The 16,808-nt window shown below is 42.7% G+C and overlaps 1 protein-coding gene across 1 annotated transcript in view; it reads left to right on the top strand.

Annotated features, from left to right (window-relative positions):
* Window positions 1-14,579, top strand: part of dnttip2 (deoxynucleotidyltransferase, terminal, interacting protein 2) — a 28,558-nt gene extending 13,979 nt beyond the window's left edge. The window contains exons 3-7 of the mRNA XM_078218828.1: window positions 91-232; window positions 7,262-7,357; window positions 7,536-7,700; window positions 10,623-10,732; window positions 13,146-14,579. Of these exons, the coding sequence (XP_078074954.1) occupies window positions 91-232; window positions 7,262-7,357; window positions 7,536-7,700; window positions 10,623-10,732; window positions 13,146-13,239 (607 nt within the window). The 3' untranslated portion in view covers window positions 13,240-14,579. The remainder of the gene's footprint in view (window positions 1-90; window positions 233-7,261; window positions 7,358-7,535; window positions 7,701-10,622; window positions 10,733-13,145) is intronic.
* Window positions 14,580-16,808: the final 2,229 nt, after the last annotated feature.

Here is a 16,808-nt window from a genome sequence, read left to right on the forward strand (position 1 = left end):
TGCCTAAAATCTGTCAGCATGTTTTAATGTTCACAGCTCAAGTTATCATGGATAATTGAGCAGTTAAATGGAATTTATTTTCTATTCCAGACTCAACTTGTCAAGCAGTATTGATTCAGGGCTAAATCTGAAGGAACTCGGTGGTCTGTACATCAGTTTTGATCCTGCCAAACAGGGTCCCAATTCAAAAGCCTTTAAAAAGTTAAAGGAGCAAAAGAAAAGTGATGACAAGGTAAGGTACTTAGGTGCATTCTGTCCTGTTTCCTATCCTTGCTTTAGTGCTAACCCACTATTGTCTGTGCGGTATCGGACTTTTATTCTTGCTGTGGCAAACTGAACGACCAATTTTGGATCCTGTTTTTCCAACCCAGGTTTGTGAGAGCAGAGAGATTTTTGGGCAGTGCAACACAATTATGAAGTACTGATGGTTACAGCTCTGTTACTGAAGTGATGATTTTAAGATTCAGGAAACGTATATGTTGAGTATTAACACATTGGCTGCAATGCTGCTTTTTTTCATTTATGGATTACAAGCTAAAGGCATTCAAGCAGGGAGAGGTGAGTGCAGAGTCTGGGGCAACAAGACATCCAGAACCTTGAGAATTCAAACAATGTCCAATACAGAAACAGGCCGTTTTTCCCAACCAGTCCATGTTTATGCTCCACACGGGTCTCTCCAAACCCTACTTCATCTCACTGTATCAGCTTAAACTATTCCTTTCCCCTTGCGTATCTAACTAACTTCCCCACAAATGCACCTATGCTATATGGTGCAAGCACAGTAAGAAGTCTCACAACACCAGGTTAAAGTCCAACAGGTTTATTTGGTAGCACAAGCCACGAGCTTTCAGAGCACTGCCCCTTCATCAGATGAGTGGGAGTTCTGTTCACAAACAGGGCATATATAGACGCAAACTCAATTTACAAAATAATGGTTGGAATGCGAGTCTTTACAGGTAATCAAGTCTTAAAGGTAAAAGTCTTGAGGAGGATCGCAACAGACACCTCCAGACGCTGAAAGATGCCCTCATAAGAACAGGATACAGCGCTCAACTCATCGATCGACAATTCCGACGCGCCACAGCGAAAAACCACACCAACCTCCTCAGAAGACAAACATGGGACACGGTGGACAGAGTACCCTTCGTCGTCCAGTACTTCCCCAGAGCGGAGAAGCTACGACATCTTCTCCGGAGTCTTCAACGTGTCATTGATGAAGACGAACATCTCGCCAAGGCCACCCCCACACACCCACTTCTTGCCTTCAAACAACCGCACAACCTCAAACAGACCATTGTCCGCAGCAAACTATCCAGCCTTCAGGAGAACAGTGACCACGACACCACACAACCCTGCCACAGCAACCTCTGCAAGACGTGCCGGATCATCGACACGGTGCCATCATCTCATGTGAGAACACCATCCACCAGGTACACGGTACATACTCTTGCAACTCGGCCAACATTATCTACCTGATACGCTGCAGGAAAGGATGTCCCGAGGCATGGCACATTGGGGAAACCATGCAGACGCTATGACAACGGATGAATGAACACCGCTCGACAATCACCAGGCAAGAGTGTTCTCTTCCTGTTGGGGAACGCTTCAGCGGTCACGGGCATTCGGCCTCTGATCTTCGGGTAAGCGTTTCCAAGGCGGCCTTCACGACACACGACAACGCAGAGTCGCTGAGCAGAAACTGATAGCCAAGTTCCGCACACATGAGGACGGCCTCAACCGGGATCTTGGGTTCATGTCACACTATCTGTTACCCCCACAACTTGACTGGGCTTGCAAAATCTCACTAACTGTCCTGGCTGGAGATAATACACATCTCTTGTCCTGGCTGGAGACAATACACATCTCTTTATCCTGTGCTTAACCCTCTCTCCACTCACATTGTCTGTACCTTTAAGACTTGATTACCTGTAAAGACTCGCATTCCAACCATTATTTTGTAAATTGAGTTTGTGTCTTTATACGCCCTATTTGTGAACAGAACTCTCACTCACCTGACGAAGGGGCAGCGCTCCGAAAGCTAGTGGCTTGTGCTACCAAATAAACCTGTTGGACTTTAACCTGGTGTTGTGAGACCTCTTACTGTGTTTACCCCAGTCCAACGCCGGCATCTCCCATCATATGGTGCAAGATCATGGGGATTTTCAGGTTTTGTGGGGAGAACCACTTGAGAGAAATGAATGTGCAGGATTGTGGGGGAATGCGACTGACTCCATGGCAGCTCGCTGTATAGCAATCCAATGGGCCAAAAGGCCTCTTTCTCTGCTGTTATGACTTGGACGTCTACTTGCCTTGTGATAGAGTTCCACATTCTAATCACTTTCAGTTCCCCTGAATTTCCTTACGCATTTATTAATAACTATGTTATATTTACAGCTCCCACAGGAAGCCTCTGTAGTTATAGATGTTCGAACGGGTCAAAGTTGGGCATTGTTAGGAGTGGGATGGTGGTGGGTTTCAGTGGGGGAGGGACTTTGACTGAGACACCACAGACTCTGAGGCTGGTTGGTAATGTGCTTGAGGCAGTTATAGGTGGAAATGAAAGATTGAAGACTTTCAAGCAGTGTTCGCTCTGACTGCTTTGCTGTGTGTGTGTGACCTGTTTGTTGCACTCTGCAGTCCCCTTAGGATTGTCACTCACGAGCACACCTTAAAGGGATCTCTTCTTGTACACAACCTGTTTATCCCATATGCTGTATAACATCTGAGTCATAACAGCAGAGTAAAAAGGCCATTTGGCCCATTGACACCATGACAGCTCTATGTATAGCAATCCAATCGGTAGCATTTCCCCACAGTGCTCAAGTGCCCATGTGCTTCTTCCCAAAACCTGAAAGTCCCCATGATCTTGCAATCTTAGACATTACTAACAATCACCTCCTACAAAGAAGGCCCAATTATCACAGCTCAGGGTGTCTTGAGTTCATTATGGATATGTTACTGGACTAATGATCTAGAAAGATGTATCAAATTCCACTACAGCAGCTGGAGAATTTAAATTTCAGTTAATTAAATAAATCTGGAATTAAAAACTAGTATCAGTAATACTTTCCATGTAGCTACCAGATTCTTGTAAAAACTCACTAATGTTACACACTTAAGGTGATGTACCTTGGCAGAAAGGAGGCACAATAGACTCAATGATTTGATTTATTGTCAGGTGTATTGGCATACAGTGAAAAGTATTGTTTTTTGCATGCTATACAAAGAAAGCACACTGTTCATAGAATACATAGGAGAGAAGGAGAGGATGCAGAATGTAGCGTTAGTCATAGCTAGGGTGTAGGGAAAGATCAACTTAATATTGCAGGATGTCCACGACTGGGAGTTTAATATCCAGGGGTATTAGGCTATTCGGAAGGACTGACAGGGAGGTGGTGTAGCTCTGATATTTAAGGATGACAACAGGGCGGTAATGAGAGATGATATAGGTTCTATGGAGAAAAGGGTTGAATCAGAAATGGTAAGGAGAAAAAGTCACAAAGGCATAATCTATAGGCCACCAAGTAATAACATCAAACAATAAACAAAGAAATAATTGATGCATGTAAAACTGGTACAGCAATTATCATGGGAGATTTTAATCTACATGTCAATTGACCAAACCAGGTCGGTCAAGGCAGCCTTGAGGTGGAGTTCCTGGACTGTATCCGCAATAGTTTCCTCGAACAGTATGCAATGGAACCTACAAGGGAGCAAGCTATCATAGATCTGGTCCTGTGTAATGATCTCACAGTTAGGGATCCTCTCGGAAGGAGCGATCACAATATGGTTGAATTTAAAATACAGAGAAGGTAAAATCCAATGCCAACTAGAACTAGGGGGCATAGCCTCAAAATAAGGGTGAGCAGATTTAGGACTGAATTGAGGAGAAACTTCTTTACCCAAAGGGTTGTGAATCTGTGGAATTCCCTGCCCAGTGAAGCTGTTGAGGCTACCTCGCTGAATATTTTTGAACTTTTAAGGAATTAAGGATTATGGTGAGCTGGTGGAAAAGTGGAGCTAAGTCCGCAAAAAGATCAGCCATGATCTTATTGAATGGCGGAGCAGGCTCGAGGGGCCAGATGGCCTACTCCTGCTCCTAGTTCTTATAAGGCAAGTCCATTCAAAAGTCTGACGGTAGCAGAGAAGAAGCTGTTCTTGATTCGTTTGGTACATGATCTCAGACTTTTGTATCTTTTTCCTGGTGGAAGAGAGAATGTCCAGGGTGCGTGGGGTCCTTGATTATGCTAGCTGTTTTTCCGAGGCAGTGGAAATTGTAGACAGAGTCAATGGATGGGAAGCTGGTTTGCGTGATGGACTGGACTACGTTTACAACCCTTTGTAGGTTCTTGCGGTCTTGGTCGGAGCAGGAGCCATACCAAGCTGTGATACATCTGGAAAGGTGCATCTGCAAAAATTGAAGAAAGTCAGATTGTGCAAGAACAGAGAGACCTAGACATGCATGTGCATGGATCTTTGAAGGGAGTGGGAAATGTTGAATGTGCCATGTGAAATTTTGGACTTCATAAATAGAAGTATTGAGTAGAAAAGCAGGGAAGCTACGTTGAACCTTTATAAAGCTCTGGTTAGGCCACAACTACAGTATTGTGATCAGTTCCGGTCACCACACGTCAGAAAAAAAGTGAGGATTCTTGAGAGGGTGCAGAGATTTTCCAGAATGATTCCAGAGTTTGGATGATTTTACCTGCAAGGTTAGATTGGAGAGACTGGGTTGTTCTTGGAGCAAATGAAATTGATGGAAGATTTTGAGGTATACAAGATTATGGCAGGTTTGGATAAGGCAGACCGGGAAAAACTTGTTTCCGTGAGCCTATAATATAACAACTAAGAGACAGATTTAAGATTTGAGATGAGCGATGCAGTGGGAACGTGAAGAACATTTTTTTAAGCACAGCAAGTGGAACCCGCTGCCCAGGAGGGTGGTAGAAGCAGAATTGATCAGTGATTTTAAAATCAAAGGCACTCGAAGAACATAAACTTGCAGGGTGGTGTAGTTAGGGGGAATGAGACTTGAACTGACAGGATTGTTCCATGGATAGCCAGCATGGACTTGATGGATGAAGTCGCTGCTTCATAGAATCATAGAACACTACAGTGCAGAAAGAGGCCATTCAGCCCATCCTGTGCTATAAATAATTATATGACTGTGCTTTAGGGAAGAAAATCTGCCATCCTCACCCTCTGCTATATCTAGCAGGAGACCCACAGCAATGTAGTTTACTCATAATTGCCCTCTGAAATGGCCTAGCAAGCCACTCGGTTGCCAGGAAGGCAGCTCTCCACCACCTTCTAAGGACAATTAGTGATGGGCAGTAAATACTGTTGTGAACCCTACTGATGTTCAGTGCAAGGGCATCCCAAATCCTAGAAGGGAAACTTGAACACCAGTTCTTAACAGTATGTTTTTGCAATTTGGAAAAAGTCTTGTTGTAAATTATTCAAATAACAAAATGTTTATTTAACTTTTAAACACACGAGAAAGGCAGCAATAAAGAACAACATTTACAGTTAACTCCAATAGTAGTTACTCAGATAATATACTTGAATTCCACCCATCCACCAATCTGAATCTATTTACTTTCCGAAACTCTGAGAATGTACCTGTCCCAAAACAACATCCCATAGGTTTTAATAACACTATGAGCCCACATCCAGCAAATAATTAATACACAGGACCAGTAGTTTTCTTTTGGGAACCCTTCTTCTAGGTTAGAGTAGAATTTCTGCGGTTTAACACAAACGTAGAAACATAGAAGATAGGAGCAGGAGGAGGCCATTTGGCCCTTCGAGCCTGCTCCATCATTCATTACAATCATGGGTGATCATCCAACTGAATAGCTTAATCCTGCTTTCTCCCCATAACCTTTGATCCCATTCGCCCCAAGTGCTATATCTAGCTGCCTCTTGACAGGCTAGCCTCCAGGCAGCTTCTTATGCTTTCAACACAACTGCTTGACTCTGAGAGATTTTAACTAAACTGTTTGCAAACTGGGCATGGCTATGATCTAGGCCATTAGACTCCACTTTGCTAAGCAAAGCATCGGTTTCACCCTGTGACTAGTTTAATCTGCATTTCACTGACCCTCAGTGCAGCTGCATGGCTAAATTGACAATCCTTTACTTTTCATTTCATTCCAACTTCCTCACAATACAAAGCGTGCCAACAGTGCCTGTATCCCACGAACTATTTTTTAAAAATACTCCGCCCGACAAAGATGCCTGACTGGCACCAGTAGAATGTGGCCTTTAGCTTATTCAGTTTACTTTAGTTTCATTTTGTCCTTTTTAATAGAAAAAATGTAGTGTTCAATCCAAACCATTACTTAAAGCAAGGACAATAATGGCACCCATTTTGATGTTTCGTTACCATTTAAATTAAATGAATTAATTTCCACAGTGGCTTCAGGTCATTTTAATACATAATGGAGGAGGGGTAGGTTAGGCATTCTAACAATAGAGACTCACTGGGACTGCAAGAGATTGGCTAGAATCAATGTACCATTAATACGCTTCGACAAAGGGTCGTCTGGACTTGAAACGTCAGCTCTTTTCTCTCCTTATAGATGCTGCCAGACCTGAGATTTTCCAGCATTTTCTCTTTTGGTACCATTAATACAGTTCAGCTCAAGTATCTGCCCCCGTCACCATGTGATGTCTTTGGTTAGAAAGGTGCAGTCAGGATTGGTCTAAATGGTTGACTGCACCCCTCACCTCCCCTCCATCCTTGTCAACACTCAATGCCGAGGGTCATAAATGATCAGTTGATTTATTGTCACAGGTACTGGGATACAGTGAAAAGTATTGTTTCTTGCACGCTATACAGACAAAGCATACTGTTCATAGAGTACATAGGCGAGCATGCGGAATATAGTGAGTATAATTTAAAAGCATAGAGCGAGAGTAAAAGACAGAATTAGAGGGTATGTTGGGGACAGCTTGCAAGAAGTTGCCCCCCACCTCCAGTGCCATCTTGAATCGGACAAAGCTCAAGAGGATGTGGAACTAGACTGAAGAATCTCTCGCCCCTATAGGAGGGGAGAGGGAATCATTTCCGTTTCTTTTTAATGTTGTGTACCTGATTGAACTGGACCTTAAGATCTGGAGCAGGGATCATGAGCAGGCATTGGTTGGAGGAGTGACTAGGTGCCTGGTAATGATACTCCTTTGTGTTTGATATTTGAATAAACAATGGGAGTTTCTGTAAAGAGTATTTTTGTAATTTGATGTTTCTCTTCCCTAGCTGTTGGCAAAAAGCATCCTGACACCAGAAATTGAAAAACAGGAAAGTGTTCCACCTTTAAAAGAGTCTATTCGTCAACTGAAGAAAAAGCGCAGAGTAAGTACGGTGACCATAGCATTACAGTGATTTCCATTTCGCCATAGCTTGTGCGTTCTGTATCTGCCTGATAATCTATTTACTAAGTAAGAATAAACCACTCATTAAAACAAACGAGGCTCTGTAGATCTTCGTGCCTTTAATATCCTGCACTTATTTTGAACTCTTGCACATTTAGGAGGAGCGTGCAAAGACCACGGGGGATGGATGGTACAACATGAAGGCACCCGATCTAACAGACGAGATGAAGAATGACCTGAAGGCACTGAAAATGAGGGCCGCAATTAATCCCAAACGTTTCTACAAGAAGAATGACCGTGAAGGCTTCCCTAAGTATTTCCAGGTGTGTATCAGCAGAGTTGCTGTGCTATGCTAGAAAAATGTGACGCATTTGGGACTTTTGGCTTTATTCAGTGGAGCCAGGTCTTAATATGCAGCAATAAATAAAGTTGGTCTTGCCGGTTCATTAAACTGCTCAGATTTCTAAAACATTTGACAGGCGTTATGGAAACTCCATAACTGCATATTGATATTCATGCTCAAAATTTGAGAAAACGCAGTAGAGGGAGCGATGCTGGTAGTCTTTCTACATAGAACATAGAAAAATTACAGCACAAACAGGCCCTTCGGCCCACAAGTTGCGCTGAACATGTCCCTACCTACTAGGCTTACCTATAACCCTCTATCTTACTAACTTCCATGAACTTATCCAAAAGTGTCTTAAAAGACCCTATCAAATCCGCCTCCTCCACCACTACCGGCAGCTGATTCCACGCACCCACCACCCTCTGAGTGAAAAACTTACCCCTAACATCTCCTCTGTACCTACTCCCCAGCACCCTAAACCTGTGACCTCTTGTGGCAACAATTTCAGCCCTGGGTAAAAGCCTCTGAGAATCCACTCTATCAATACCTCTCAACCTTTCTTCGAGAAATTCTCTCTTCTTCAGTGCTGATCCTACCTGGAAGCATGAAGAGAGGAAGCTGGGCATTGAGCTTAAGATTATCTGCAGTGCCCAAACAATATAAGCAATATTACTGAAGAAAAATGTCCCACACTGTTGAGAAGCAAGTGATGGTGCAGGAAACAGAAGCTCAGCCTTAGAGCATTAGCTACAATACAGGAAATTATAGTGTTTCTAAGTAATTTGTGCTGGCGTGGGGTTAAAGCGCCTCCATACACTCGAGCTGACCCGTACATACCAGGTAAATCGTAGCTTTGATCCTCATTGTGCTAAATTAGACTAATTTACCCAATACCAGTGCTGCAATTGTTCTCAGCTTCCCTGGTCGAGAGAGGCAGCGGGTGGGAGGGCTGTGCAAAGTCAGTCACAGATTCCTGCGCCTGGCGGCAGGAATTCGGAAAAGAGCTCAATACCAAGAAATGGCCAAATTGGCAGTGATAATTCCATAGTTTTCATCTCGTATTCTTGTAAAAGATGACTAGTCACTGTCTCAATTCCTTCCTGTGATGAAGAGTTTCATGCTACATAGAACATAGAACAGTACAGCACAGAACAGGCCCTTCGGCCCACGATGTTGTGCCGAGCTTTATCTGAAACCAAGATCAAGCTATCCCACTCCCTATCATCCTGGTGTGCTCCATGTGCCTATCCAATAACCGCTTAAATGTTCCTAAAGTGTCTGACTCCACTATCACTGCAGGCAGTCCATTCCACACCCCAACCACTCTCTGCGTAAAGAACCTACCTCTGATATCCTTCCTATATCTCCCACCATGAACCCTATAGTTATGCCCCCTTGTAATAGCTCCATCCACCCGAGGAAATAGTCTTTGAAAGTTCACTCTATCTATCCCCTTCATCATTTTATAAACCTCTATTAAGTCTCCCCTCAGCCTCCTCTGCTCCAGAGAGAACAGCCCTAGCTCCCTCAACCTTTCCTCATAAGACCTACCCTCCAAACCAGGCAGCATCCTGGTAAATCTTCTCTGCACTCTTTCCAGCGCTTCCACATCCTTCTTATAGTGAGGTGACCAGAACTGCACACAATATTCCAAATGTGGTCTCACCAAGGTCCTGTACTATTATGCTATTAAAAATAAAATTGTTCCAGACTTCCCTCTATTAATTTAACCGGCTGATTTGAGTCACGACCCCTCATCACTGACCACCCCATTCAGAGAAAACTGTCTTCCTCTCTTCACCCTATCAAAACTCTTCATTGCTTCAAAAACCTGATCTTAAATCTCCAATATGATTATCCCCTAACCCGTTGTTTCTGTCTGTTAACTTTCCATCCTTGCTGCTACTTACAGGGGGGATAATTCAATGTTATTTCATAGAATCCCTACAGCGCAGAAGGAGGCCATTCGGCCCATCGAATCTGCACCGACCACAATCCCACCCAGGCCCTATTCCCGTAACTCCACATATTTACCCTGCTAATCCCCCTGACACTCGGATCAATTTAGGATGGCCAATCAACCTAACCAGCACATCTTTGGACTGGGAGGAAACCGGAGCACCCGGAGGAGATCCACACAGACACGGGGAGAATGTGCAAACTCCACGCAGACAGTGACCCGAGGCCGGAATTGAACTCAGATCCCTGGCGCTGTGAGAGAGCAGTGCTAGGCGCTGTGAGAGAGCAGTGCTAGGCGCTGTGAGAGAGCAGTGCTAGGCGCTGTGAGAGAGCAGTGCCAGGCGCTGTGAGAGCAGTGCTAGGCGCTGTGAGAGAGCAGTGCTAACCACTGTGTCACCGTGCTGCCCTGAATTATTCTTTCCCTTGATCCCCATTGTAGCAGTGGCTGGGAATAAAAAATAGGTCAATCAAAAAAAAACTGCATTTTAGGAAAAATATAACCCAGGTTCAATTCCAGCCTAGGGTCACTGTCTGTGTGGAATTTGCACATTCCCCCTGTATTTGCATTGGTTTCCTCCGGGTGCTCTGGTTTCCTCCCACAGTCCAAAGATGTGCGAGTTAGGTTGATTGACCATGCTAAATTGTCCTTTGGTGTCACAAAGATGTGTAGGTTTGGGGGATTAGCGGCTACATGTGTGGGATAGGGTGCAAGGTGGGCATGAGTTGGTGCAAACTTGATGGGCCAAATGGCCTTCTGCACTGTAGGGATCCTAGAAAAAAATTAAATCTGGTATATTGATGCACTACATTATAGACTTCCTCACATGTTCTTAGATGCTGATGATTTATTCAGATATATTTGCTCTAGCCGCGCAACTTCTAAATTGATCTTTTCTGATTATCCCAGTATGCTGTTACTCTAATCCATCTTTCTTTGTAGGTTGGTAGAGTTCTGGACAATCCTGTAGACTTCTATCACTCCCGTGTTCCCAAGAAACAAAGAAAACAGACAATGGTGGAGGAGCTTCTGGCAGATGCGGAATTCCGAAGGTATGACCTTTCACTTACATGTGAAGAGGAGGAGGCCATTCAGTCTTCCCTCTTGAAAAGAGAAGGCCGAGGAATAACAAAATAACAGGCTTCAAAATTCTGAAAGGTTTTGATAGAGTGGATACAAAAAGAATGTTTCCTTTTGAGGGGACTGGAGATTAACTCGAAGACATCAATATAAGATAATCACTGAGAAATCCAATAGGGAATTTGGAAGAAACTCCACCCAGAAGTGGTGAGAATGTGGAACTCACTACCACGGGGTGTGGTTGAAGCGAATAGTGTTTAAAGGGAAACTAGACAAGCTTATGAAGAAGGGAATGGAGGTTACAATGCTAGATTTAAATGAGGAAAAATGGGAGGATGCTCGAGTGGCGCATAAACCCCAGCATGGACCAGTTGGGCCGAATGGCCTGCTTCTGTGCCATGTGTCTGATATAATCCTATGAAATCAGATGTAAAAACAGAAAACGCTGGGATACTTGGGTAGGAAAGGCAGCGTCTGTGGAGAGAAACAGAAAAATATCTGATGACCTGGGGCGGCACGGTGGCACAGTGGTTAGCCCTGCTGCTTCACAGCTCCAGGGACCTAGGTTCGATTCCCGGCTTGGGTCACTGTCTGTGTGGCGTTTGCACATTCTCCTCATGTCTGCGTGGGTTTCCTCCGGGTGCTCCGGTTTCCTCCCACAGTCCAAAGATGTGCGGGTTAGGTTGATTAGCCATGATAAAATTGTCCCTTAGTGTCCTGAGATGTGTGGGTTAGTGGGTGAAATATGTAGGGGTAGGGCCTGGGTGGGATTGTGGTCGGTGCAGACTCGATGGGCCAAATGGCCTCTTTCTGCACTGTAGAGTTTCTATGATTCTTTCATCAGAATGCAATATTTTACTCACTTTTGAATTCTAATCCTGTGAAATAAAGACCAACATTCAAGTAAGCTTCTTAAATACCTTTTGTACCTATGGACTAGTCTTTCCCGATTTGTGCATATGGACACTGGAGCTTTCTGCTGTGCCACAGTTTCTAATCTTTATTAAGAAAATATTCCAATTTGTCTTCTGGATCCAGGATGCATGGCTTCATACTTCCCACACTGAACTCCATCATCCATAGTTTTGCCCACTCACCTAGTCTTATGCCTCTTGCTCCCATCCAAATGGATTTTCTATACCTTTAAAGTCAACATCATCAAGATTAGTTATATAATGCTCCACTCATCCATGTTATTAGAATATCTGGGTGAGATGTGATATCCCAGTATGGATCGCTGTGGGACAGCACTTGTTACATCCATCACTCAGAGAACTTTACTGTCCTTTACTTTCACTCCCTATATTTTGTTTTATTCATTCGTGGGACATGGGTGTCGCTGGCTGGCCAGCATTTATTGCCCATCCCTAGTTGCCCTAGAGAAGGTGAGGGTGAGCTGCCTTCTTGAATCGCTGCAGTCCATGTGCTGTGGGTTGACCCACAATGCCATTAGGGAGGGAATTCCAGGATTTTGGCCCAGCGACTGCGAAGGAATGGCAATATATTTCCAAGTCAGGATGGTGAGTGGTTTGGAGAGGAACTTGCAGGTGGTGTTCCCATGTATCTGCTGCCTTTGTCCTTCTAGATGGAAGTGGTCGTGGGTTTAGAAAATGCTGTCTAAGGATCTTTGGTGAATTGCTACCTTCTGCCTCCCAGCTAAGTATAAACCCATGTCACAAGTTCCATGTGCTCTAATTCTTTTTATTGATCTGGGCATGGAACTTAACTGCCTTCTGGAAGACTATATAGACAACATCCAGAGAGAATCACTTATTCAGCACATTAGTGACGTCCAACTGGATTAGCAAAATATATCATCAAACCTTTGGATGCAGGGATAAAGAATACCCACAAAATACCCAAAAGAGTACAAGGTGTCCCTTCACTTTCAGGCTTAGTCGTTTATGCTTTTTTTGATGTTCCTCTTGCCTCTGGTTTCTCCTCCATCTGAAGGTGGTTGTGTGACATGGTTTCAGGCAGCTCTCTGGTGCCTTGCCAAAATTCAACATTTTTTTTGTGTGATCAGTGGCTGTCGGCAAGCTAGTCAACTATGATATCCTCTGCAGGCAAACACGACACTGATCGTATTTGCTGGAGAGTAAAATTTCTGCCTATGCTTTCCCAGCGAATCACCCGTGGTTCCCCCCCCCCCCTCTCCCGCCCAGGGGTGATTCTTGTTTCACACCCTCCCAAAACATTCAGCATTCAGGAACAATTTGGCTTTGATCAGATTATTCTAAGCATCATTTTAAAAAGGAGACTGAAAGTAATGTTTCAATAAATCTTGTGGATCTAGGAGACTGGCTTGCGTATAGATAATGTAATACTTTTAGCTACTGTATTATAAGTAAAGATGATTGCAAAGTGTGTGCTTGTTTTTTTCAGGTACAACAAGAGAAAATATCAACAGATCAGAACAGAAAAGGCAGATCTGGCTGACGGAAAGAAGCACCACAAGAAGAAGAAATTTAAAAACTAAATTCTGAAGGAAAACTGGGTGCCTCATTCAGGATATTCTTAAAGTTACAGAGTCATCATGGCATAAGATACCATTCGGCCCATCAAATCTATTTTTGCTCTCCATGAAGCAATCCTTTCAATCCCCTGTTGTATCCTCATAGCTCTGAAAATGTATTTCTTTTAAATGACCCATTTAATTTCCCGTTGAAATCCTTCATCGTCTCTGCTTCCACCAGTCTCTTCCGCATCGACCTCCCAGGTCATCACCACTCGCTGCGTAAAGTATCAACTCTTGCCCAAAGCCTTAAATCTTTCTCCAAAGTCACAACTAACCTAAGTTCTGAAAGTGCTACCTGAAATAACATCTGAGATTTACATACAATGGTTTACAATACTTGGGCAGGTACGTCCCAGTACAGAGTATTCCACCCACCCCCATTACACTACCAGCTTCTCTCTCTCCTCCCCATTCACAAATGCAAGTTCGCTTACTTGGCTAAACACAACTTAGAGGATTAAAGAACTGTTCAGCCGTGCTGAAATGTGTATCATAGAAGATATTCCATCTTCAATGAATCAGTCTATTTAGACAATTCTATTTTTAATTAAATCATATAGTTATTTATGATTGTAAAAGTGACTATGCTTCATCCACCTGTGTTCAATAGGAATTGAATGCAAACTTGCAAGAATAAGATTCTTCTAACACTTGCGTACTGAAGCCCTGATAACTTTGTCTGTGTAACAGGCAGTTACAGCTTTTGAGATGAGATAAAGAATGTCTTTTTTTAAAACCTGGCTTGAATTAGAAGTTGTTCATTGTATTATGAAATTCATAAGGACGAAACTTGTAGTTTCTGAGATTAAAGTGGAAAATACCTCCAAATTTGTCCATGTAAGTTATGTCTGGTTTAACTAATTGATGGCTCGCCACTAGAAGAAATAATGTACCTGGCAGATTTCACCGAGTGGGCTCTTAATTTCTCTGATTATTAATAAAAAGGTCCTTCCTCCCATGTCTGTACTTCTGCTGTTACACAGACAAAATAAAAATGTTTACACATTCTCAAGCTGCAGTCCTTGTTCTGTTTGAAAAATAAAGAATCACACGTGGTCTTCAGTCTGCTCTTAATTCAAAGTTGTGTATCTGACCTGATAAATTAACCTGCTGAGTTGACCTGTTAACATTAAAATTATCCAGTAGGCTGAATAAATACATTTTTGACAGAAAGGTAATTTCAAATCAACCAGAGTAAACTGAATTTGGTACAGACAGATTATGGAGAGGAGGATGATTGTTTTGGCATTTTGTAAACTGTTACGAATATGAAATTACAAACCTGATATTTATCTATGAAACGGAGTGAACTTTCTTTCTCTGGCCAGACTAATCCACTTTCTCTCTAGCAGTAAAAGAACAGTTTTGAGGCACACCGAAAGATGTCTGCAGTAAAAGATGTGTAGACAATACGTGATCAAGTTATTTAGTATCAACAAGAATACCCAATCATGCAATTATTCCTTTGTCACAGAAGAGTATTGTACTTTAGAAAATACATGTCCATTAAAAACTTCAAACCACAGTTTAGTTTACCGTTTAGTGGTTAGCACTGCTGCCTCTCAGCGCCAGGAACCCAGATTTGATTCTGGCTTTGGGTGTCTCTCTACACGTTCTCTTGTGTCTGTGTGGGTTTCCTCCAGGTGCTCCGGTTTCCTCCCGCAGTCCAAAGATATGGTTAGGTGGATTAGCCATGGTAAATGTGCGGGGATAGGGTGGGGAGCGGGCCTAGGTAAGGTGCTCTTGGAGAATCAGTGCAGAGTGGATGGGCCAAATGGCCTCCTGCACTGTAAGAATTCTATGGTATGGTTGCACCTAATGAACCCTCCTGGAATCAGGGTTTCACTAGAGCAGGGTCTTGTGACTTGCCTCAAAAAACACAGAAACAACTAATTTAAGTTGGTCATTTTATTCTGCTTGTTAATTAAAACAAGTGAGCCAAAATTAACAAATAGTGTATAATGTGAGGTTGTCTCTGCTTTGGCAAGAAGAATAGAAAAGCAGAGTATTTAATTGGAGAGACTATAGAATGCTGTGGCACTGTTTTTAGTATAACCCAACCATATTCAGGCTAATTTAAGTTATCTTGATCGCGATGAAAGGTCAAAATACCATTTATGCTAATACTGAGATCAACCATTTTGGTAATATTAACCTTTACAACAAGCTATCCCAAAACAGTCTTAGAAGCAATCACTGACTAGCAACAGATGATTTCTTTAGAATGCAGTACCTCAATTACTCTGGTAATTGAAGGATAAGTAAATAATAATTGTTAGTTAAATGGAAGTCACTTTATATTATTTGTGTTTATCCATTAGCTTTTCTTATGAGGAAATTAAAATGCTACAACATTTGGGAAAGAAATGTCATAAACATTAGGCTCTCTATCAGAAATACGCTGTCCTTTAGACTGTCTTAATGAATGGAACTCCTGTGAAGACATCAAGATAAGAGGCATAACTTAAAGGAAGGCATTGTCATAAATTTAAAGACCATATGTGTAATTAGCTGGAGTCAATGGGGTTAACTTGTCATTATTGACAAATTATAGACCAATTAGTCATTTCCAACAATTTGGTTGAGATGGACTTACAGCTTTTGAAGATAAAAAAAGAGGTGGTGAGAACTATCTTTGTGTACATCAAGTGTGGAAGAACTAGTTGAGATCTGTGGGAGGATAGTTGAGTGTTCTGTTAACATGAAGGTTATTTCCAATAAACTTCAGGCCAGTTGAGTATTGAGTGTAGTCGGTACTGGAATTGGTTCAGCAACAGATTCCCTGCCAGTCGAAACCCCAGGAAGCTGTAGTGTTTGTCAGTGGCAGTGACTGTTTCTCTGTTGACCGAAGGAGTTGTCCATTTCTCTTGGATTGATTATCCATTTGAAAACATGGAGTTAGCAGAGTTTCATTGATGAGCATATTTTATCTATATTCTCCCTCAGTTGATAATTTTCCAAATTTTGCTTATAATCAATAGAATTTTACAGTACAGAAGGAGGCCTTTTGGCTCATTGTGTCTGCATCGGCTCGCAAAAGAGCTACCCATCAATCCCATTCACCAGCCCTATCTCCGTAGCCCTCTAATCACTTTCAAATATGTATCCAGCTCTCTTTTGAAACCTCCTATGGAATCTGCCCCCATCACTCTCTCAGGCAGTGCATTCCAAATCCCAACAACTCTCTGAGTGAAGAAGTTTCTCCTCATCTCACTCCTAGCTGTCTTGCAGACCATCCTGAAATTGTGAGCCACTGACATACCAACTAGTGGAAACAGAATATCCTTTGTTACCCTGTCAAAATTGATCATAATTTTGAAAACCTCAATAAGGTCACCTCTTGATTTTTTTCTGCTCCAAGGAGAATAAGCCCAATTTCTCCTTGTATTTAAAATTCCTCATTGCTAGCATCATTCTGTAAATCTCCTTTGCACTCTCTCGCGGGCTTTAACATCCATCCTTAAATAAGGTGCCCAAAACTGAACATAATACTCCAAATGTGGTTTGACCAATTTTCATCCACTGTTTTA

This window comes from Mustelus asterias, chromosome 8 (assembly GCF_964213995.1).
Source record: "Mustelus asterias chromosome 8, sMusAst1.hap1.1, whole genome shotgun sequence".
NCBI classification, from domain to species: domain Eukaryota; kingdom Metazoa; phylum Chordata; class Chondrichthyes; order Carcharhiniformes; family Triakidae; genus Mustelus; species Mustelus asterias.